This window comes from Brachyhypopomus gauderio, chromosome 7, assembly GCF_052324685.1.
Source record: "Brachyhypopomus gauderio isolate BG-103 chromosome 7, BGAUD_0.2, whole genome shotgun sequence".
NCBI classification, from domain to species: Eukaryota; Metazoa; Chordata; class Actinopteri; order Gymnotiformes; family Hypopomidae; genus Brachyhypopomus; species Brachyhypopomus gauderio.
The window spans coordinates 32217339-32239137 of NC_135217.1; the positions used below are offsets into that span (position 1 = coordinate 32217339).

The 21799-nt window shown below is 43.7% G+C and overlaps 4 protein-coding genes across 4 annotated transcripts; all 4 read right to left on the bottom strand.

Annotated features, from left to right (window-relative positions):
- Positions 1-139: 139 nt before the first annotated feature.
- gpatch3 (G patch domain containing 3) lies at positions 140-4851 on the bottom strand. Its single transcript, XM_077013316.1, has 7 exons — positions 4437-4851; positions 3388-3842; positions 3050-3224; positions 2658-2717; positions 2288-2406; positions 1946-2073; positions 140-554 (listed from the first exon to the last, which is right to left on the bottom strand). Exons 1-7 carry the CDS (start codon positions 4834-4836, stop codon positions 368-370), a joined length of 1524 nt encoding a protein of 507 aa, XP_076869431.1. The 5' UTR covers positions 4837-4851; the 3' UTR covers positions 140-367.
- Positions 4852-4935: 84 nt separating this feature from the next.
- Positions 4936-11700, bottom strand: smpd5 (sphingomyelin phosphodiesterase 5). Its single transcript, XM_077013318.1, has 8 exons — positions 11472-11700; positions 9559-10729; positions 9386-9461; positions 9065-9205; positions 8561-8650; positions 8311-8374; positions 7670-7829; positions 4936-5560 (listed from the first exon to the last, which is right to left on the bottom strand). Exons 2-8 carry the CDS (start codon positions 10648-10650, stop codon positions 5438-5440), a joined length of 1746 nt encoding a protein of 581 aa, XP_076869433.1. The 5' UTR covers positions 10651-10729; positions 11472-11700; the 3' UTR covers positions 4936-5437.
- Positions 11701-12504: 804 nt separating this feature from the next.
- On the bottom strand, positions 12505-16019 carry LOC143519657 (speriolin-like protein). Its single transcript, XM_077013320.1, has 4 exons — positions 15606-16019; positions 15009-15179; positions 14609-14727; positions 12505-12900 (listed from the first exon to the last, which is right to left on the bottom strand). The coding sequence occupies exons 1-4, from the start codon at positions 15766-15768 to the stop codon at positions 12568-12570; spliced, it is 786 nt and encodes a 261-aa protein (XP_076869435.1). The 5' UTR covers positions 15769-16019; the 3' UTR covers positions 12505-12567.
- Positions 16020-16161: 142 nt separating this feature from the next.
- Positions 16162-19352, bottom strand: grinab (glutamate receptor, ionotropic, N-methyl D-aspartate-associated protein 1b (glutamate binding)). The gene is made up of 7 exons (XM_077013319.1): positions 19193-19352; positions 18272-18547; positions 18063-18175; positions 17614-17814; positions 17133-17261; positions 16870-17013; positions 16162-16764 (listed from the first exon to the last, which is right to left on the bottom strand). The coding sequence occupies exons 2-7, from the start codon at positions 18528-18530 to the stop codon at positions 16615-16617; spliced, it is 996 nt and encodes a 331-aa protein (XP_076869434.1). The 5' UTR covers positions 18531-18547; positions 19193-19352; the 3' UTR covers positions 16162-16614.
- Positions 19353-21799: the final 2447 nt, after the last annotated feature.

Genomic DNA, 21799 nt, shown 5'->3' on the forward strand with positions numbered 1-21799 from the left:
TTGCTCCACCTCCAGTTGCACTAGAAATCGGTACCTTGATTAACGTTGATCAAGCTACTCTAAGATAATATCTACTCTAGGTGATGAACAAGTAGTTATTAATTATTTCATATTTCTGAGATTCAAACAAACAATTAAATATGTTTTCTATTTGCTTTAATAAAATAATAAAAATATATTTTTACATTGCAATGAAGAAAAGGTTACTAAAAACAGGAAAACATTATAAAACAAACAGGCCCTTTTTAACAGGGTGATTATTTTTATTTAAATTATACTTGCAGAAAGTATATTTCGGAGCTGAAAATTTTTATTATCAAGTATCACTAAAAATTTGTGAATTTTTAACAAATCAGCAATTGTATGTTCATCTCTTCGACGCAGTGCTGCCTCCTGGCTGCCAGTCTTTGTATTTCATGCTTGTGCCTGGTTGCCGTCGCAGGAGACTGTCGCCATGGTCAATGTCTTTCGGCTTGTCGTAAATAGTTGATATATGAAAATCTGGCCGAGGTTTTTTAAACGGTTGAAAAGAACTGAGCTTTTCTCCATGATACCTGCAAAAAATAGTAACATGCTGGCTTTAATACAAACCTGAGGACTATGTCTAGTGTATGCCTCAAGTCAATATTTCATGTAGTATTACACAAAGCCATATCAATTGTTTTGGTCTTGTCATGTACTCCGGGTAATTTCTTTATTGGTCTTGACACAAAATTTCCTTGCAAAACCCTAGAATATCTAATCCAATGGGAAAAATTGTGGTAATCGAAAAAAATATCTTTTTCTGATATGATTTCAAGGCTCTATGCTTTTAGTTCACACAGTGAGTTTAATGTAAATGTAGTCCACTAAAGATCACCTTTATTACCTTTGCTTTTAATACATTATTTATTATTTAGTTAGAGTTTTAGGAAGTTTGTAGTTTAACTGTTCAATTTATGTTTGTCAATTTTATATTCAAATTCTTTAGTTTTCAGTTTTGTCTCAGACACTGCAAGTCCCAGACTTGATTTGTTAAGTTCTTGGTCTTGACACAGTCATGCCTAATACAGTATCAAACACATTTAATATGTCTGAAATAATCTAGAAAAACTGGCTAGTTTTTATGGATAATCTTGTCCAAAAATAAAAGCTCTATTTATACGAGAGATTTTTCCATTGATACATGTGAGAGTAATTAATTATATGAAGTAATTTTCCACAATCTTAAATATCACATTATACATTGATCATTCTGCTGCTATTATATGGATGATTTGTAAGATGATAAACCAGTGTAATATAGTTGGCTTAAAGTCTGAAAGAGAAAAAAGCACTTAAGAGGCTAATAAAGTCATGTGGCTCCTGTTTGGTTAATGTGAACATGAGTGTGTAGGGTGATGAGTTATAAAACCTTGATGCTTGCTTACAAATCCAAAAATGGACTGGCCCCTCCCTACATGATGTCCATGGTGAAACGCCGATCTGTACAGCGAACACTTAGAAGCTCAAGCTTGGCTCGACTTGAAACTCCATGCTTAAAGTCTCATGGAAGACAAAGCTCCAGACTATTCTCCGTCCTGGCTCCAAGATGGTGGAACGATCTTCCATTAGCTGCTAGGACTGCAGAGTCTATTACTATCTTCAAGCGTAGACTGAAGACCCACCTGTTTGTTGAGTTCTTACCAGAGCACTAATTCAGCTGATACCACTTGCCGTTGTTCTTAAATTGTATGTCTGTTTATGGTTATTTGTGCTTCTAGGCAAATGCCTAACTTGCAAACACTAGGTAATGATACTGACTCCTGTAGTTTAGTAGTAGTCTGACTTAATGGTGTCTTGAATTCTGGCCTATTTTTACTATTTCTTAGGATGAATTCTGTGATCAGAAGCAAAGCACTTTGTAAGTCGCTCTGGATAAGAGCGTCTGCTAAATGCCGTAAATGTAAATGTTATGAACACTCACCCAAAGCCTCTTTTACAGTTGGGGAGCTGCCCGTCGTTCTCCAGAGCTTCAGACATCCCCACGCAGGTGTGACCAAGACCCTCACCATCCCTCCACCCCTGCTTCTCCATCACTCGCCTCCCCACTCCCTACATACACACACACACACACACACACACACACACACACACACCCAAAAACAAAGACACAAAAGATACAACATGAAACATACAGTAGCCCTGGTCATTAAGGGTCTACCGCTTTTAATAGACCAAGTAAATCTAGATGCCATGTCAAATAATTAATGAAATTTAACACAGTGGGAATATGGTTCCCGCCTACATTTTTCATTTACATTTTTACCTTAGTGAACTTTTCAAAGGTGCCAATTTTTTGCTGGCTGGATCGGTCTTCCAGCCCCTCTCTCAGCCTGTTCTCGTAGCGCATGCGGACGTAATCTCTGGAGTCCATGTCACCTCCGTCTGCCCAAGAAGAACGTAATAACCGTCACATTATGACCACATCCACAGCAATACATCAGCCCCTCTAACCTAGGGTAATTAGTACAGCAAATTAGTCTTTCACATCTGGGCATAACAGAAACCGTGATGTAACTCCTGCCACAAACAATGTGAATAAGCTTATAGGCTGAATCTTAAAGATGATTAAAGCCTGTGGCAAAATGTCTCATATCCTTTGAAAGTATGGTAACAACATGGAAACAACAGTCTACCTTTGTCATAGTAGACACTCATGTCTACATCCCAGTCATCTGCTGTCTGCTCGTCAAAATCTACAGAGAAGAAAAGTAGAAGATGAAAAAGTCACAGGCATTAAAGGAGAAAATTACCTTATGAGAGAAAGTTTTAATCTAGGGACATATTGAATTTAACCCATTAAAGGTGCATCATGATTGTGTACGACACTGACTGACAATTCCTGTAGCCAAGAGCCTAAAAATGCGATGCAATCAAAGCAGGGCAGGACCACCCATGACGCAGGCTACAATCTACAACTGGAGATTAACAGGAAAGCTGCTGCTTCAAAGATCTCTGCTGCTCGTTTGTGTTTGAGAACTGATCCATTTTCCTGCTGACAGATCAGTGAAACCACCGGATGACGCACCGCCCTCTTCCTCCTGCCAGTACTGAGCGTCTGTGTAGAAGACCAGGCCGGATCCTCCTTTCTCCCACTTCAGCTCAATCTCCTCCTCGTACAGCCGCTCCTTGGTGCGCTCCTGGGAGGTCACGTCCTCGTGAAGAGCCTCGTGCCGCTCCCACTCTTCACATCGGTCATCGTCCTACAGAACACGTGTGGTCAGCGCTACCCTTCCTACATTTCAATACTACGACATGACAATAGCACAGTTTGCACCGCCAGGTGCGGTCTGGTACTCATGAATATTAGGCTTTGAAATATGAATCTGAATATCTGTTTGGATATATATGTCATGGCCAACATACATCATCAGGTCCTGACTGGTCCTCACTCTCAGCTTCTGGCGTTCGCTCTCTGACCGGAGGCTCCCGGAACAAACGCGTGCGGGGTTTCGCGGTGGACTTTGGCGGGGCCACAGTCCCGGGGCCCGAGATTTCCACCCCTCCTGCCGTAAACACGCTCTCCTCGTCCGCGGTCACGACGCTGGTGTTGCGGTACTGGTAGGGGACGTTGCCGTAGCGACGGTGCGAGCCCGTCTTCGGGAAGGTGAGTCCGAGCCTGCGGATGAGACGCGGAGGGAGACGGCAGGACTGGATGAGCTGCAGGAAGACGCTGACGGGGGTGCCCACGTTCCCCGCTGGCATCAGCGCGGGCGGGTTCAGCTCCGGCAGGGCCTTGAGGTCCGCCTCCGTGAAATGCTCCGTGTGCGCGATGGGTCGCCTCAGCTCGGCCTTCGTCTTATACGGGAAAATGTCGTGATCTGGATAAAGAGAAAAAAAAACTTGGAAACAGCTCTTGGAAAACATCTTGCGTGGTACCAGTGCCAAAGACCCCACACCCGAAAGACTTTAATAGTTATAGGCCTGTGGCACTGACTTCACACCTGATGAAGACCCTGGAGAGACTGCTTCTTGTTCACCTCTGCCCACTGGTGAGTCCAGCAATGAACCCACTTCAGTTTGCCTACCAACCTGGCATTGGAGTGGAGGATGCCATCATCCACCTTCTACACAGGTCTCTCTCTCACCTGGAGAATGCTGGGAGCATTGTGAGAATCATGTTTTTTTTATTTCTCCGTGCTGCTGCACCCGCGCTGTGTGAAGGAGAGATATCGCAGGTCCTTCCATCCAGCCGCTGTCAGACTGTACAACAGCCACTGCTCTCCATAGCTCACCTGTACTGTACAACAATCTCCTCACTGTACTTTACTGCTCCTAGTGTTCTTCCATGTGCAATATTTAATATACCATGTACAATAACCATAACTGTTTACAACTACATACATTGCATATATATATTTATACTCTACATTTAATATGTAGCCACATAAAAGGAAACAGACCCATAAACTGACCTGTGTGGTCCGACACCCGGACCCTCCTCACCAGGCAGCGCCTCGCCAGCCAGCCGCCCTCCGCGTCTATCCACGGGTTCCCCGCGTACATCTTCGTGAAGCGGTCAGCTGCGTCTGGTCGCACCGCCACCACGCAGCAGCGGCGGCGGCGCGACCCGCCACCACCGGCCGCCCCGCCGCCCTCACCGGGTCCCTCCGCGTCCGCCGCTGATGGTGAACCCGGGGGGACGACGTCGGACTCCGCCGGTGTTACACAAACCTCCGGTCGGTGTCGGTAATGGAAACACAGGAACCCCCCGCTCTCTATAAACTGGCTGAAATAGTTTCTGAGGTCCGCAGATCGAAAACTAGCAGGAATGTTGCTTACGACGAAATAGACGCCTTCTACTGAATCCGCCATACTTGTTGTTAATGTGAATTCAGAAACTGATTTGACTCATTTTCAAAATAAAAGACCCAAAGACGCGAGTTACAGATCAGTCAGGGAGGACAGAAACAGTACACCAATATACTACTTTATTCTAAGTAAATATATTTGAATTTTCAGTGAAAAACAACATTAGGTCTGTTGAAATAAGAACCTTTTTTGAAAACGCAGTCATTAACAAAGACTGCAACAATCTTTCTTGTCTTTTTTACAATACAATTAAAAACTAAAAAAATGTATTTAGCAAAATACAAAACAAAAATAAAAATACAAACATACATTTGAAGTTTTATTAAAATAGATCTTAATATAAGTAAAAACATCTCAGATATTGTAAACTCAGGTGACATTTGTACCTGTTGGTCATGTTTTATGCTTAGGGTAATATTACCAAATGAATGACACAAGAATAAAAGTTTTATTTGATTTTCATGATCTTTTTTCTCTCCATTTTATTATTTCAACATTTAAATACACTTTTGTGCCAGAAAGTTCAGAAATGGTATATTTAGGCCTTCGGTAGGTTCTCTTGGTCCCATGGTAGTGCTCTGGTTGAATGACGTGTGGTGGTACTTCACAGGGTCTGTACTGCTGCTGGGTCCCCTGCCAAGTCCAGCGTGACGTTAAGCCTCAGGCCAACAGGAATGTGGTCTGTTAAACCAGCCAACTGGGTCACATACGTAAACTCCTCCACATCCTGAAGGATGAAAAGAAGAAACCAAAAGAAGCATTTTTTCTTTTAACAGATGCTGTGCAAGAAATGGTAATAACTAGTGGTGGGCCGTTAACGGCGTTCATTAATTTGATACTCTTATCGGGCGATATAAAAATGATCGCCGTTAATCTATTCTTAAAGTTGGGTTGGGAACTGGGTCAAAATGGGTAAGCAAACTATGATGACTTTCAACTTGATAGCTTAGCTCGGCTGTATTCCTAACCAAATTGCACAGTAGGGGCGAGAACGAATTTTCAAACCTGTGAATTACAAATCGTTCATGTGTTTACATGGATGCAGCCACGAAGTCGCCAGGTTTGCTTCATGGAAAATTCATTTTTAGGAACGTAAAGTGTTACCGGAGCGGAGCTCGGAGCGGTCATTTTCTGCATGGTCCTAGCGCTAGATTCGTCACTATTTTTAAATATTTCTTTTTAACCGTTAAAACTGCAGAGGACCAAAACCGGCTTTTGAAAAAGTCCCCCCCAAATTACGTCCGTGAGGTTAAATGTACTAAATCCCCCCCGCTCAACAACTCACGTTCGCCACAAGCGCGCCCCCCTCCGTCAACAACTCTCATACTCTGACATGAATCCAAAACTTGAGAACCCTGACTAGGGCGTACTCACACTAGGCTCTGTGATCCGGGCCCGGGCACGGTTGCCTGCCGAAGCACGGTTCGTTTGGCTAGTGTGAGCGCTCCAACCGTGCCCGGGCCCGCTTGAAGAGGAGGGCCAGGGCACGATTCATGTGGACTCGGGCACGGTTCGCTTCTAGTGTGAGCGCTATCCGTGCCCGGGGCCGCTTGGTGCCTCGTCTGATTGGTTCATTTCGCTGGAACTCAAACATGACGTCAGTGATGCGATGCTCACGGTAAACAGTCATAGCGGCAAAGCGATTAGCAGACAATCGTTGTGTTAAATTATCGATAAATCTGTGCTTGCACCGTGTTTCTGCACTCCCAAAACGACTCCAAAAATACAATAAAAAGAGAATCGTGAACTCCATAGTGTTGTGCGAGCGCGCTTTTTTTCCAAATAAAGCGGCGTTGTGATGACGTAAGCGTGCTCGGGCCGGGTTGCTGAAGCCAGTGTGAGTGCAGGCCAGAGGGGGAGTGGGGAGGGGGGATAACCGGGCCCCAGCACGGAACGAGCAAACCGTGCCTAGTGTGAGTACGCCCAAATGTTGGCTTACATTTCAAATATCATGTTTAGCTGAATAAACATGTTATCAACCCCTTTTACTGTACCGTATGTAGGCTTACAAATTCATGTTTAACTGAATAAACCGTTGAACACGAGTAGCCTACATTTTATTGAGCATGTTTTTTTTTTCTTCAAGTATCAAAGTAGAACAGCTTCCTCAAGCAGTCATTGATGCATTTTGGAAACAGGAGATGAGCCCCTGGTCTAATGCACCCTCTGTATTAAGAAACCCTATCTCAAAAACTGACTTTTAGTCATTACTTGGGTAGCACGCATATGAGCCATTTAATAGATTAATCTAGATTAATTTCAAGATTTCAGTGAGATTAATCTAGATTAAAAAAATTTATCTATGCCCACCCCTAGTAATAACTTATATAGAGGAATCATTAGGGAAACACTGCTACTACTAACTACTAACTCAGCAAAGTAGACCAATAAATGGAAACTTTGCTTAGTTTCTCAAAGACTCAATTAAGAAAACATTTGCTACATAAGGTAAAATGGAAAACAGCAAAGCAAACGATGCTTAAATACTAATGGTATTAACCCCCCCCCCCCTCCACCCCGTCTGGCTGCTACACAAGAGACAACTCAGACTGAGAGAAAATTGATACTCGAGCCAAATGGATACACTGCTGTTGTCTAGTTTAAAAAAACACTTGTTAGCTGTTTGGTTTGGTTTTTGGCTTTAATACTCAAACCGGTTTTTCATGCTAGCCAAGTGTAGGTGAGGCACTGAGGTGAATGATCACGAATCTGAACCTCCTCGCCTATTCAGTGCACAGAGCAGGTGAAGTAGATTAAATAGTTTTGACTAACATTCGATAAACTGGTGAAAAGAATTCTATTTCAACGTGATTTTATGATTTGTGAGGAAACGTACTGTCTGGAGGTGATTGCTAAGTGTGTGCTCCCTGTACAGGAGGTAATCAATACGGCGGCCCACCCAGGGCTCCCCGGGCTCAGGGTACACGAGAGGGGCAGCGTCTCGTGGGACAGGTGGGGCCAGGTACACCTTACGCAGTTCTTCATCTTCCAGTGTCCTGCAGAATCAAGAGTAAATCTTGAACATGTGCAAAGCTGGTAGGGAAAAGTGTAATCGTAATGGACTGGATGATTCCATTGAACGTCCAACACTTGATTCCTACAAAATGACTCAGCATGCAGGTTAGCTACACTGCCTGTAGGTAGGACTTGTGCTCATGTTTTTGACTGAGAATTTTTTTTTTATACGAGCGTGGTCTTCACACAGACCTTCTTTGCACAGATCTAATGAAGTATAAAACAATTAGCAGAATATTTAGACTGATACAGCACTCCTCCATAAAGGACAGCAGAAAACCATCAAAACGGCCCTTTCTGGATGTACCTTGCCTAGTTCATTTAGTAAGACAGGTGGTACTGTTTGCACTACTGCATTCTCTTTGCTTAACATTTTAATAGTTTAATATCAAGCATGTTTGAATTGTGTTCTGTGTAAGAAAAAGCTGGAAGTATGTGGAGAGACTTGCTGCTCTGACGTACATCTGCAGGTTTTCTGGAGTGTTGACGTTCTCCTCGTACAGGGTAGGCTGCTGTAGCAGAGTGCCTGTGGAACGTGGGTGTGAGTGTGTGTTCACGGTCAGAGCAGCATTTCAAAAGGAAACTCAAGACCTCAAAATTAGAGCAACCATTATATTCTGACCATTATGAAAATGAAAAATATTTCTAGATGTTGCAGTTTGTATGGTTAATTTGGTGTTTTTATTTCTCTGTTTGCGAAAAAGATTCATACCTATAACCCAGGGCTTCTCTTTACCAGGTCCTGCTCTGCAGGGGTCAGTGTAGTCATTAAACAGACTATGGTTCTGTTCTAGACAGTCATCTATTCACACAGACAGGAAACAGACCTAACCAGAGTGCGATGGCAGAATTGTCTTTGTCTCAGCAAACAATACCTTCTATTTTCAACATCAAAGTGCAATACAAATGCGTATGATGTCCACAGTGTGTACAACATATCAGGAAGACAGTCATGGTCTTATTCAGGGCGATTTATTCCAACCTCCCACATTTAATGATCCTTATACAGTTCACAACACACCAAATGAACAGCACCTGTGTCATTTCTACATATAAAAAAATAATTATATTCAATTTCTTATATCCTTATGTAGATCCTCATATACTAGAGTTCTAAAACTATTACAAAATTAAACATATCTACAATTAAATGGAATATAAAAAAGTGAAGTATGAAGAAAAGTTTCACTGTAATACACAGAAAAAACACACATACCAGGAGAGCAGTTGTCAAAGTTGAAGTCCCCACAGAGGACATCAAAAACCACCATCTCATCCTCCTGCCTGTTTACCGTTTGAAACTCCTCAATCCATTCGGTTACCATGTCCAGCTGGTCACATCGAATTGCTCCATCCCCTAATCAGAAAAAAAACTAGATTAAACTAGAGAAAAGCACTGATATTTTCAAATATGTATCTCATACATTGAAAATGTAACCTGCTCCCTCCTTCAAGAAGTAGAACAGTTCAAGTGAAACAGGCCAGCAAGCCTTAGAATACAACATTAAACCCGAAATTCAGACGAAGTCTTGCCTACCTTCCGGAGCATGAAGATGAATGCAGTTAAAATACCCAACCATTTTCTTCTTTGCCTTCTGGTGTCCTATTTGCACCTGGCAACACAAACCACTTCAATTCAGAAACTCCGTTTTCACACATTTGACGCCACACTAAGGAACCCCGAGAGAACCGAGAGCCTGGTGTGTGCACCTTGACGGACAGCAGGCCTTTGGCGGCCAGCGCGTCCTCCCCTCGGCCGTTGGGGAAGCAGTGGTACTGGGCCTCTAGCACAGGGTGGCGGCTGGCTAGGAACAAGCCGCTGTTGAAGAACTTGAAGGAGCAGTAGACGTGGCAGGGCTGGCAGGCGTAGACCCCCACGTCGTACAGCACGTGGCCGAAGACGGGGCCCAGGGCACTGGCCAGCTTCGCCGCCGCCCTCTTATCGAACACTTCCTGCAGGCACACGATGTCCACGTTGGCTGGAAACAGCGTGGACACATCCAGCGCTGGGCCGCCAGATGTGCACGGCCGTCTCTGGCCTCCATCTTTCTGTTGGGTGGAGTTTGTGAAGCCAGGCTGCTGTTGGCTGGTGGAAGGGTGGAGGTTATCTGTATGGTCATAGGATGTGGGCATACTGGCACCCACGACGGAGGTTTTGTGCATCTCTCCATCCGGAGTGGTGTCTGCAGCCTGCACCACCACGGCTGGTTGGGTCTCGGTATTGGTTGCGCCGTACAGGGCGGGGCCGGTATGGGGGATGAGACTGCTGGAGGCACTTAGGGTTCCACAGCTGCTGGGCGAGTCGACGAGGATGCGGATGTGCGGACGGCTTACACCCTGGGCAATGCTCCGCCCGATGACCTCCGCCCGCCGCTGTGAGTGCCCCAGGTTGTTGAAACGCGCCAGGCTGTCAGGCAACAGGCACAGGTTGGCGGACACAAACCCGAAGGAGATCTTGCCAGCCGCATCCCAGCCAGCGTTACGGCTCTCCGTCTGGACCGAAACCCGCAGGTAGGAGAAAGGTCGACGGGCAAACTGGAGCGGGGCCCACAGCAAGAACCCCAGCAAGGCAATGGGAGCAGAAACGAGGAAGAGGACGAGGAAGAGAATGGAGCCGAAGAACACCTTGAGCGGGTGCAGGTAGCACTCTTCCTCTCGTCTTTGTCGACGCTCCAGACTGGTGGAGATGCAGACAGCAATGAGGCGGTCCAGGAACCAGAAGCAGGGGAAGAGGAGAACCCAGCCCAGGGTGTGCAGAGCCCCCGCAAAGCCACTGGAGAAGGAGGATTCTCTGAGAGACATGCCTCCACACCAAACTCCCCAGCAAGATGCTCATTTCAAATCCTCCGCATTTTCCATTGAACGTCTGTGGACAATGACCCTGCACATTAAAAACTGTTTTTAGACAAATGTAGTGGCAAATGTCGCTTGCAACTGCAGTCAAAAGTTTAAGAAAGTCTACATTCCTAAAATCCTGATTATTTAAAAGAGAAAAGGAAAGAAACGGACACGGCAACCAGAGGCACGCGTTGAAAACCAATGCGAACAATAATCCTGCCCAGTTCTGGCCATATGCGCAGTTTTTGGGTTAGCATAAGAAGCGCACGGGCACATGCATTTTTTTACAGAAAATTTGTCACTTGATTGCAACAACCTGTTGCACAGTAATGCAATAATCTTATTTTATGAAGGATTTGGGCTAAACGAATAGGTTTCAACACAGTTCGCGGGCGAGTGAGGAATAACTTCCCACTATTGAAATAAAGCTAGCAGTTAGTTATTCTCATTTACTCCTGTGTCAAGTTGACGGACACAGGTTCAGTTAACCAGCTCTAGGGTCAGTTAACCAGCTCTAGGGTCAGTTAACCAACTCTCGGGTCAGTTAACCAGCTCTCGGGTCAGTTAACCAGCTCTCGGGTCAGTTAAACAGCTCTAGGGTCAGTTAACCAGCTCTCGGGTTAGTTAACATGCGGCGGAGGCTCGTAGATTAACTAGACAGCTGTTATGTGATAACTATACTCGTAAAACGCTTTCGACACCGGCCACAATTTTTTAATTATATTAGTGGGGTGAATAATGTTGGCTAGCTAGCTAGTACAGCAAAGTTCACCTGGTGTACTTACCTGACCGAGGAAGCCTGTGTTTGATTACCATAACTTGTTGTTTAAAATCAAGTAGATAATTGCAGCAGTACACAAGTTCCTCCTCGCTTTCAAATGTTCTCATCGGTATTTTTTACTTTTCCATCACACGAAGGGCATATTTGTAGCAGAGCGTGAATCCTGTTCCCTGTTTCTCCAGCGGGTTAGTCCAACCAGTGTGTGAGGTCATGCGCGCACACGAGCGCGTTCACGCGGATAAATCCGCTGGGTTTTGTGCAGTGGAGGTGTGGTGGTGTGGAGGTGTGGAGGAAGAAACTGGTCTAGTTTGTTTGTAGAGTTTATAAAAGTGCATAGATGTGACAGCTTGTTAAATTCTACACGTTTATTTTTGTCTTCATCAGCTATTGTTAACTATAACTAATATATATATGGTTTTATTAATGTATAATAAAGAATGGTGCTTCTCTTGAAAGCTGAATTATTAACTTTCTGATTAATCAAATTAGAGGTCAAGTCTATATACAGGTCAGCTCATGGCCAGAGTGGGCCACTTTTTCAGCCCGGGAGTTTCATGAGCAAATCCGGCCCAAAATTATTTTTCCATCCCAATCGGCCCAAACTAGAGATTGACATGAGCCGGCCCATCGGGAATCCTCCCGAATCACCCGATTAGCCACTCTGGCTCTGGGTCAGCTATATACAGGTATATTATGAAACTAAATGTCTCCAGGACCATGGTGCAACACTAGATTAGGTTTCTAATTTAGATCTTTAGGTTCCTAATCTAGTCGTTACTTAATGGCCTAGTTTCTCGTTACTTAAAACTTCTGAAGAGTATTTGTGAAAAAGCACAACGGAAGTAGAAAACATATCAGCTGAGTTTATACTCTACAGTGTTATACTTTTTTAAAAATAAGAGATCTATAGTCAGTATATTATTGATGAAAATGGTAAACGAAGATGTGAAGTACAGTGGTGTATTGCTTTATAACTTGTGCTTGTGCATGTGTTTTTGTGGAAATGACAACATTAAAAATATTTTGCACGCTACATATAATGGTTCCTGCCTTGCAAAACAAAAAGGCACAGTGTGTCATTTTATTTCCCATGTATACAGCTACCACAGGAAGAGAGACCTCCCATCTTTCCTCGCCATGTGGCAAAGGCAGCGTAAGAGGAGGAGCAGGTCGTTCAGAAGGCTCGGTGGCACCGTCTCCACCAACACCTGGCGCAGGAAGTCCGGGCTGTTGTAGCTCAGCTCGGAGGCCTCGGTCGGGCCTGGGCGCTGTTTCAGTATACCATACATGTTGACAATGAACTCAGTGAACAGTGGGTGAAACGTTCTGTTGTAGCCCAGAGAAGAGAGCTGGTCCATCAGCTCTGTGTAGCGTTTGGTCATCTCCTCCCTGTACACCTCCTCCACCGCTCCTGTGATGGGATGTGTCGAGACCTGCCATGGAGATCAGGATGAGGTGAAAGAAGAGGTCTGATTTTTTTTTATTTTTTTTGCAAAGGAAGAGTGTAATTGTGAGCAATGAGGAAAGGCTAACACTCTAGCAGACTTTTAACTGACCAATGAGGAAAGGCTAACACTCTAGCAGACTTTTAAATGAACAATGAGGAAAGGCTAACACTCTAGCAGACTTTTAAATGACCAATGAGGAAAGGCTAACACTCTAGTAGACTTTTAATTGACCAATGAGGCAAGGCTAACACTCTAGCAGACATTTAAATGACCAATGAGGAAAGGCTAACACTCTAGCAGACTTTTAATTGACCAATGAGGAAAGGCTATCACTAGCAGACCTTTAATTGACCAATGAGGAAAGGCTAACACTCTAGCAGATTTTAACTGACCAATGAGGAAAGGCTAACACTCTAGCAGACTTTTAATTGACCAATGAGGAAAAGCTAACACTCTAGCAGACTTTTAATTGACCAATGAGGAAAGGCTAACACTCTAGCAGACTTTTAATTGACCAATGAGGAAAGGCTAACACTCTAGCAGACTTTTAATTGACCAATGAGGAAAGGCTATCACTAGCAGACCTTTTACGGCTGACATAGCCGTCTCCCACCTGACATATGGAATACGTCTCCACATGTCACTCTTCTGTAAGTGTTTGTAATGTGGAGAACACTCCACAACAAAACACACCAGAACACGTTCATCAATAAAGCATCAGTCCTCTGCACTTTGTTACTTTGATTACAGCATTTAGCATAATCTTTTATCCAAAGCAACTTACAATAGCAACAAAGTACAACTACATCAAGGGTTTAAGGGCCTTGATCAGGGCCCAACAGTGATACATTGGCAAGGGTGGGACTTCATCCAGCAACCTTCTGACTACTATGTTGTTATTCACTGCCAACTGCAGGAGTTACAGCAATCTCACCTGCAGGAGTTATAGCAATCTCACCTGCAGGAGTTATAGCAATCACACCTGCAGGAGTTACAGCAATCTCACCTGCAGGAGTTATAGCAATCTCACCTGCAGGAGTTACAGCAATCTCACCTGCAGGAGTTATAGCAATCTCACCTGCAGGAGTTACAGCAATCTCACCTGCAGGAGTTATAGCAATCTCACCTGCAGGAGTTATAACAATCTTTGTGCAGTCAGCTGCTCTGATTGTGTCAATGAACTTTACATTGTTCCTATGTGCTTGTTCACCTACAGTGAACTTTAGCCCAGGGTGTTGTCCTGCCCCACTCTCTATAAATATTGCATATGGTGATGACCATAAGTCAAATCCTCTGTAAATATTTACCACATTCCACCTAGTATTCCATTAGTGTTCTGTTTCTCTGTACATTTAAGTCTAGCAAACAGTTTAAAGCAGGTGGCCAACTCCAATTCTGGAGATCTACCACATGGCAGAGTTTGGCTCCACTCACTCTCAGTTAATCGTGGCCTTCAGTTGCATTTGAATATTAGAGTGAAGTGTGTTGAAAATAAATTATGCAGGTAGGAAGGAAAACTCTAGTCTAAAATTGTATGATGGGCAGCAACAAAAGAGAAGTTTCTACTTTAAGTCTTGGTGTTCATTGTGGAGAGAAAAACACTGAACCTGTCCTACAACTCATCTATTGTAGAAAGTTCATCTACAGCTCACATTCATTGGCCATGTTAATTTGGCAGTGTTTGTTCACACACCTGTACTATCTTGTCTCCTATGTTGAGCACAGTGAATCCATACAGTCTGGGCTGGTCCCAGAAGACGTAGGAGAGGATCCTACGGTCCAGTTGAAAGGCAATCTCCCCTACCAGCCGCTCTGCAATCAGGTCAACAGTTTGCCCTCAGGGCCAGTGTGGCTCACGTGTATCAGGAAGGATGCGAAGGTAGCACAAAGTGCAGAAAATGCCACCTGTGCTTTGTGAAAATCTGAACAACAGCTGTAAAAATCACTTTTCATAGCGCATGCCTGTTGGTTCAAGGCTAGTTTCCCTTTAACGTCGTGTGTTTATTAAAAATGGCATTGTATTCTCTTAATCGTATAATGCCAGTCAGCAGAGGGCACCATATTCATTTTGAAACAAACGAGTTTCACCCAACCTTTCACTCTCTGGTGGGAGACAGAACAGTTCTGCAGGCCGTTGGTAGGAGGACAGCTTGGTGAATCAGATACCAGACTGACAGGAGATGATGTGCGATGAGGTCTTTTAAGTCCACTTCTGAAACGGCTCTCATCAACAGAGTCATGCCACCGATCCTTCACCTCCCTCCCTGGATCATAGCCAGTGTGTATCGGTAGGAAATTGTTTTGAATCTGACAATTTTCTATCAATCTTTTCATTTTGCTGAATTTTAAATACAGATAGTACTGAGCACCTATGTGCTGACTCAGAATTACACCAACAACACCGTCACGGTTGGAGTATGTTTAATATTACGTACGGTATGTTTGATTTTGAGAATAAAGTGGATAAAACGGAATGTTCTGTTTTTGCAAAATTAAAATCAAATGTATTTGTTTACTGCTTCCCACAGCATGCGATATCACATAGACGCCACCCGGGGTATCTTTTTAAACCAAGGCCCTTTATCGTCTCCGTAAAAAAATTATATCGGTGAGACCACACTCCTGTTTCAAAGTAATCGAGCTTTTCGGCTAAGAAATTTAAATGTTCCCGAAGTCTCGCTTTAAGATACCTGTATTTTCCATTGAACTGCCATTGGCGGAAAAACTGTCCAATTGAAACCGAAGGTCCAAGTTCTCCTTCACGATACTCAGCATGGTTTTCAAGTCATGAAGTTCGTGCCGTAGTTTCTCATTCTGAATCCTCAGAGAGTCGTTATTCTCCTCCTTATCCATCGATTAGAAACACTCTCCTCTCTCCAGCGAGGCGGAATAAGGCTTCACATAAATAGTTCCATTATCTATTTCATTGTAAACGCAAATGTATTTATGAGATCACAAAGAATCAGTGTCATCAGTTCACATTAGTCCCACCTCAGAAACACGTAAATTATACCTCAACAAACTCAGATAATCCGAAATGCTATTTTTGACATCTTTTATCAAACTAAAACATAGGTGTCACATTGTTTTAAATACAGTGATATAAACTAATCAAAGATTAACAAAGTACATCAGTCTTCATATCAGTCACATCAAAAATCAAACTTCATATATTGATTGAAGAAACAGTAACAATACATCAAAAATCTCACAACAGAAATTAAATAAAATGCCAGGAAGAAACTATAGGCTACTAAGAATCTATATTTACAGGAAAGCAGCAATACAGTCACAAACATTTAGAAAAAGGAAAATTCTGTTTTTTAAGGCATACTCTGTGACTTTATAGCAGTGGTAGACTAGTAATGTGACCTGATCCACAGCTGAAGAGGAGGCCCTTCCCAGTGCAGTTTAGAAGTTACAGGATGGTTACAAACTTTGATGTTGTGCATTTGTTTCTGCTTCTTCTTGTAACTGGTTCAGTACTTATTTTAATTCAGTTAAGAGTTCTTCATGCACCTGGAAACAACAGTCTTAAAGAACAATTCTAAGAAAACATTCATACAATTATACACCTTTACACACACAATGCTGCTAAAATCACAGACTGTGGGACCAAAAACAGAATAATTCTTCAGGAATCTTGTTTAAGGCTTGAATGGAATTGCATACGTAACCACCCTGACTTTATGTGTACTGTTAGTTACGGCTTCGGCCAACGATTTGTAGGATGAACAAAAAGATGTTGATGATGTCCAGGTAGAGGTTCAGTGCACCAAAGACATACTCCTCAGGACTCAGAGAGAGCTTCTTGTTCCCCAGGAGCAGCTGGGTGTCCACGGCCAAAAACTGCAACACAATTAAACTCAATTATTTAAAGGTGGCATTCGAGCAGAAAAACAAATCCCATATGGAAACTCAGCAGAAGGGTGTGGACTGGGAGGAAGATCTTACGCAGGTGAAGATCAGGGCGCCCAGCGAGGCGTAGACAATTTGCAAGATCTCGTTGCGAATGAAGATGCAGAGGAGGCCGAAGATGAAGAGTACAATCACGCAGACAAACAGCACCCCAGCACAGGAAGTGAAGTCATACTTGCTCTGCGGGGGGTTTCAGATGGGAGAGGTACAACCATGAGGTGTCTCACTACATTTTCACTGAGGGCAAGCAGTAGAGCATTTATAAGTCAACGAGAGTAAACAGATTGAACACCACAGACCTGCAGGGAGAAGATGACCACCGTGAAGCAAACCACAATGGTAATACCAACAGCCATGATGACTGTATGTGTATCGTAGAAACTGGCTATCATCCCCGTCATGTAGGACATACTCAGAGTCAGGATGGACTGAAACAAAGCCATGCCGTGACAAGACTGTAAAACCTTCAAACATTTAAACTTGAAAATACCTTTGTCTGCTTTAACTACATGGAAGATAAAACAGGTGTCCATTCATCACATCATAACATAGAATAATAATGAATGACATACAGACAATGTCATCCACTTAAGTTGCTTAAGAAGCCTGAAATGATTACACAGACAATTAGGAGTTAAAATATCTGAGATGTTCAAACCCAGCTGATGGCAACCGTCACTGTCCTCTTGGACGTAAGCAGAGCGTTAAATGTACGACATTATGTACAAACATGCTGCTAAAATGGCTAAACGTTAAGGCCAAACGCTCTGTGGGATTTACCAAGGCGATCAGATTCCATGGGTGTTTGCGGCGGAAGTCTCCGCAGCAGCTGATACTGATGAGGGGGACGAGGAAGATGGCGTACGAGACCCAGTAGGTCCAGCTGTTGGCTCTCACAAACGCTTTGATGTTTGAGTTGAAGGTGAAAAGAGCCACAAAGGAGAACGTGACTGTGAGCTGCACAGTCAGCACAAGAAAGACCTGCGTAAAAAGGAGAACAAAAAGATTGATTTTTTAAATTCTCAAACCTTCAACCACCACAATGTTATTAAACTCTAAAAATTAAACTTATACTGTTTGTAAATACATGCTGGAAAAGTCTGTGCCTGTGAAAATGTTGCTGATTTCTAGATTAGAAAAGTATTATGTTGTATGTATTGTTTTTTCTAACAGCGGAATGCCTATCATACTTTGTGTTCAGCACATTTCAACCATCTTCTGGGAATTACCTTGCGAACAAAAGCTCGCCTGACGGCTTTGTCATCAAACCCTGACAGCGTGATTTCCTGATTGTCATACACCGGAGGAAGATCGTCACTTTGGTGAGGATTGTGTACGGGATCTGGTAAAACAAAACACACTGGTTAACTCGAGAACTGGGGGGGGGGGGGGGGGGGGGCTATATTAAGACCTATAAAGTCTCATAATGAGCATTTACCACTGGTTGGATAAAGGACTGGGCCCGTTTGTGGGAAAGGTGCGTGTGGAAAAGGCGCTTGTGGAAAACCAGGAGCAGCCTGGCCATAGCCGGGTTGCCCAAATGCGCCGGGGGGTCCAGGGGGTCCAGTGGTCCCGGGACCTCCGGCGTAGTTTGGAGGGGGAATGATGAACCCCGGGGGATGTGGCTGTCCGAAGCCGTGGCCTTCTTTAGGGCTTTCTTCAACAAGCGGGACGTATCCACCTTTGTCCTGCGCCATAGCTGCGGCTATATTCGCTGTGGCAAAAATGAATAATGTAGCTAAATGAAAACAGCGAGCACGACAGGTCGCAGGACACCGGCCCTGCGGGTTTAATGTTTCACAGAACTGGATCGATGTGCCGTATAACGTTACACGGGCGAAGCGCAGCCGCCAGCGGGATAAACACGGCCACAGCTCCGGTTAGACACCGGTACCGACACGATGGGCCGGAAACCTTTGACGTTATAGTTACTGACATCTTGATTATTTGTGAACTATCCGTCTGTCTATCGTACAGATGTCTGGTTTATTCTCTCGGTGCTGAGTGTGATGATGAGCGCTACCTGCGCTAACTGCGTCAACTACGTTAACTGCGCTACCTGCGTCAACTACGTCAACTACGCTACCTGCGCTACCTGCATTAACTAAATATAGCACCTAACATCTATATATGACATTCAAACACCCAGACACAAAATATACATACAATGTTTATATATTAAATTTATATACTACCTGCGCTAACTGCGTTAACTACGCTAACTGCGCTCACCTGAATGAACTCGCTAGCGAAGCTAAACACGACTAGCCAGGCTCGCGACCAAAACACAGCCCAAGGGAATGAAAACATGTACATTTTCCTACCGCACCCGGTCAAGAAGGTACAAAACATCACCTACTACTTCAGACGCGGTGGTCGTTGTGCGCCAGCAGTGGGCCGTGTTGTCCAAACGTGAAGCGAAGCGACGCTTTCGGTTTTAACGGACAACGAGCACGTACCTGCTTCGCCACCGACGGACCGGTCGCCCCGGAAACACAGCGCGTGTCCTGTTGGGCGGGGCCGTGCGTCAGATTAAGGTCAGATTAGGATGCAGACTGTGGATTCACCCCCAAACAAGGGTGAGACAACAACGTTGTCAACATCAAACCAATAGGAGTGCTTTTGATCACAGAAATGTCTTACATATGGCTTGACAGGTGCGCGAACCGTAACCGATCGATCTGATCTTCATTCACAAAACAGGACACATTGTGGTCTTGTAAAGATATCACTGAGCATATTTTAGTGATTTGTACATAATCTGGGGGTGTAATATTCCTGCACTTCCGTACGTTTTCTGCTGCCTCGTGCCTTGTGATCTGAGACCCCAACTGGCCAATGCAGTGATTCATCCCTGTTCATAAAGTGAGATAAAAACTGTTTCGCTCTTTCATACTTTTCATAAAGAATCTTAATATTTCACAACTGTACAATATATAAATTGAGCACCTAACATCTATATATGACATTCAAACATCCAGACACAAAATATACACATCCATACAATGTTTATATATTATTATTTTCTTAATTCAGTGATTCAGAGTGTGGTCCAGATGTGTCCAGAACTGTCTAGTTGGAATGTGGTCCAGAACTGTCTAGTTGGTTTGCCATTGAAAACGACTGATGTATTAGAGATGGATTATTGTTTGTGTGGAAATGAGGGTACATTCATTTTACTCTGAACATGCAAGTGAGAGTGCATACTTATAGGTGAAAATCATCGACAGCCATCTGCCCCCAGTGCACTTGATCTGACGTTTTACTGTTTTGTTTTCTGCCTCCATCTCGCAGATGCAGACGACCTGTTTTCAACTTAAAACATATTCTTTGAACTTGCACAGGTGGAACATCCTCTTTGTCTTTTGCAGAGACCACACTAATATGCTGCTTAACTCTTGTAATGCCCCCCTAAATGAATATGAATATACTTTTGTAGCTTAATGCACCTTATGCAGCATTAATATATAACTTTAATATCAAGTTTACTGGTAAGCAAAATCAAATCAAATCAAATCAAATCAAGGTTTATTTGTCACATACATGGTCATACACAGTACAACTGGCAGTGAAATGCTTTTGTGACTGCTCCGCCACAGTAATACTAAAAAAAAATAATAATAAAAAAAAAATTTAAAATATATATATATATATATACATAAAATATAAAAAGTATTTAAGATAGAAGGTAAATTTAACAGAACAATTTAACAGTATGATTAAGGGAGCAATTTAAGTAAAGTGAACATTGCAGAATTAAAGTGGCCAAGTGTGTGAAAGTGACAATACAGAGACTGTGCAGCATAATGCTACAAATTCTATGCAGATGTGATAATAATACACATATGTCCACATGTGTCCACATACATATACATATAAATTAGACGTTGTATATCTATTCCTAAATATTTTCTTTGAGGACTCGATTAGCTTGTGGGAAAAAGCTTCTTCTCATCCTCTCCGTTCTGGCTTTTGGAGCACGAAAACGCTTCCCGGATGGTAACAAGGAAAACAGTCCTTTACTGGGATGACTGGGGTCCTTTACTATCCTTCTGGCCCTTCTCCAGCACCGTTTCCTGTATATGGACTGCAGGTCAGGAAGCTCAGTCCGGATTATGCGTTCAGCTGACCGCACCACCCGCTGTAGAGCCTGCCTATCCTGCTTGGTGCTGTTTCCAAACCAGGTCGTGATGTTTCCCATTATGATCGATTCAATGGTGCAGGTGTAGAAGTTACAAAGCACCTTGGATGGTAGTTTGAAGTCCCTTAAGCGTCTAAGGTGATAAAGACGCTGACGGGCCTTCTTTGCCAGCACAGTGGTATGGCAAGACCATGACAGGTCCTCAGAGATGTGAACTCCAAGGTATTTGAAATTGCCTACTCTTTCCACTGCGGTGCCACCGATCATAACGGGGTGATAGTCCCTCTCCTGCTTTCTGCTGCAGTCCACTATCAGCTCCTTTGTCTTGCTGGCGTTAAGGAGGAGATTGTTGTCCTGGCACCAGTTCTCCAGGTGTTTAATCTCCTCCAGGTAGGCCCTCTCATTGTATATAGCATCAATATATTGATGCTAATGTTACTGCTAAGCAAAAACTCATTATCTCAACAGCAGTTACACAACTACAAGATATACGCACTTATATCTCCTGTTCTTTCAGTGCGTCCTTTATGCACTAAAGCAGGGGTAATCAATTAAATCTTTCCGCGGTCCATTTTTGGCAGATAGCTCAGACCTTAGGTCCGGGTTCGCGGTGGCGAACGAAAGTTGTTGAGCGGGGGGGGGGGGGGGGGGTGGCGAACGAAAGTTGTTGAGCGGGGGGGGGGTTGAACGTAACACTCAAATGGGTGGTGAACGTAACACTCGTCTGAAAATAAATTCTCCGTTTTAAAATATAGTCTCCCGTTAAAATTTTTTTGGCATTTGGGTCCGTATCCAGTTAATCAGGAATGTGATTGGGTCCGGACA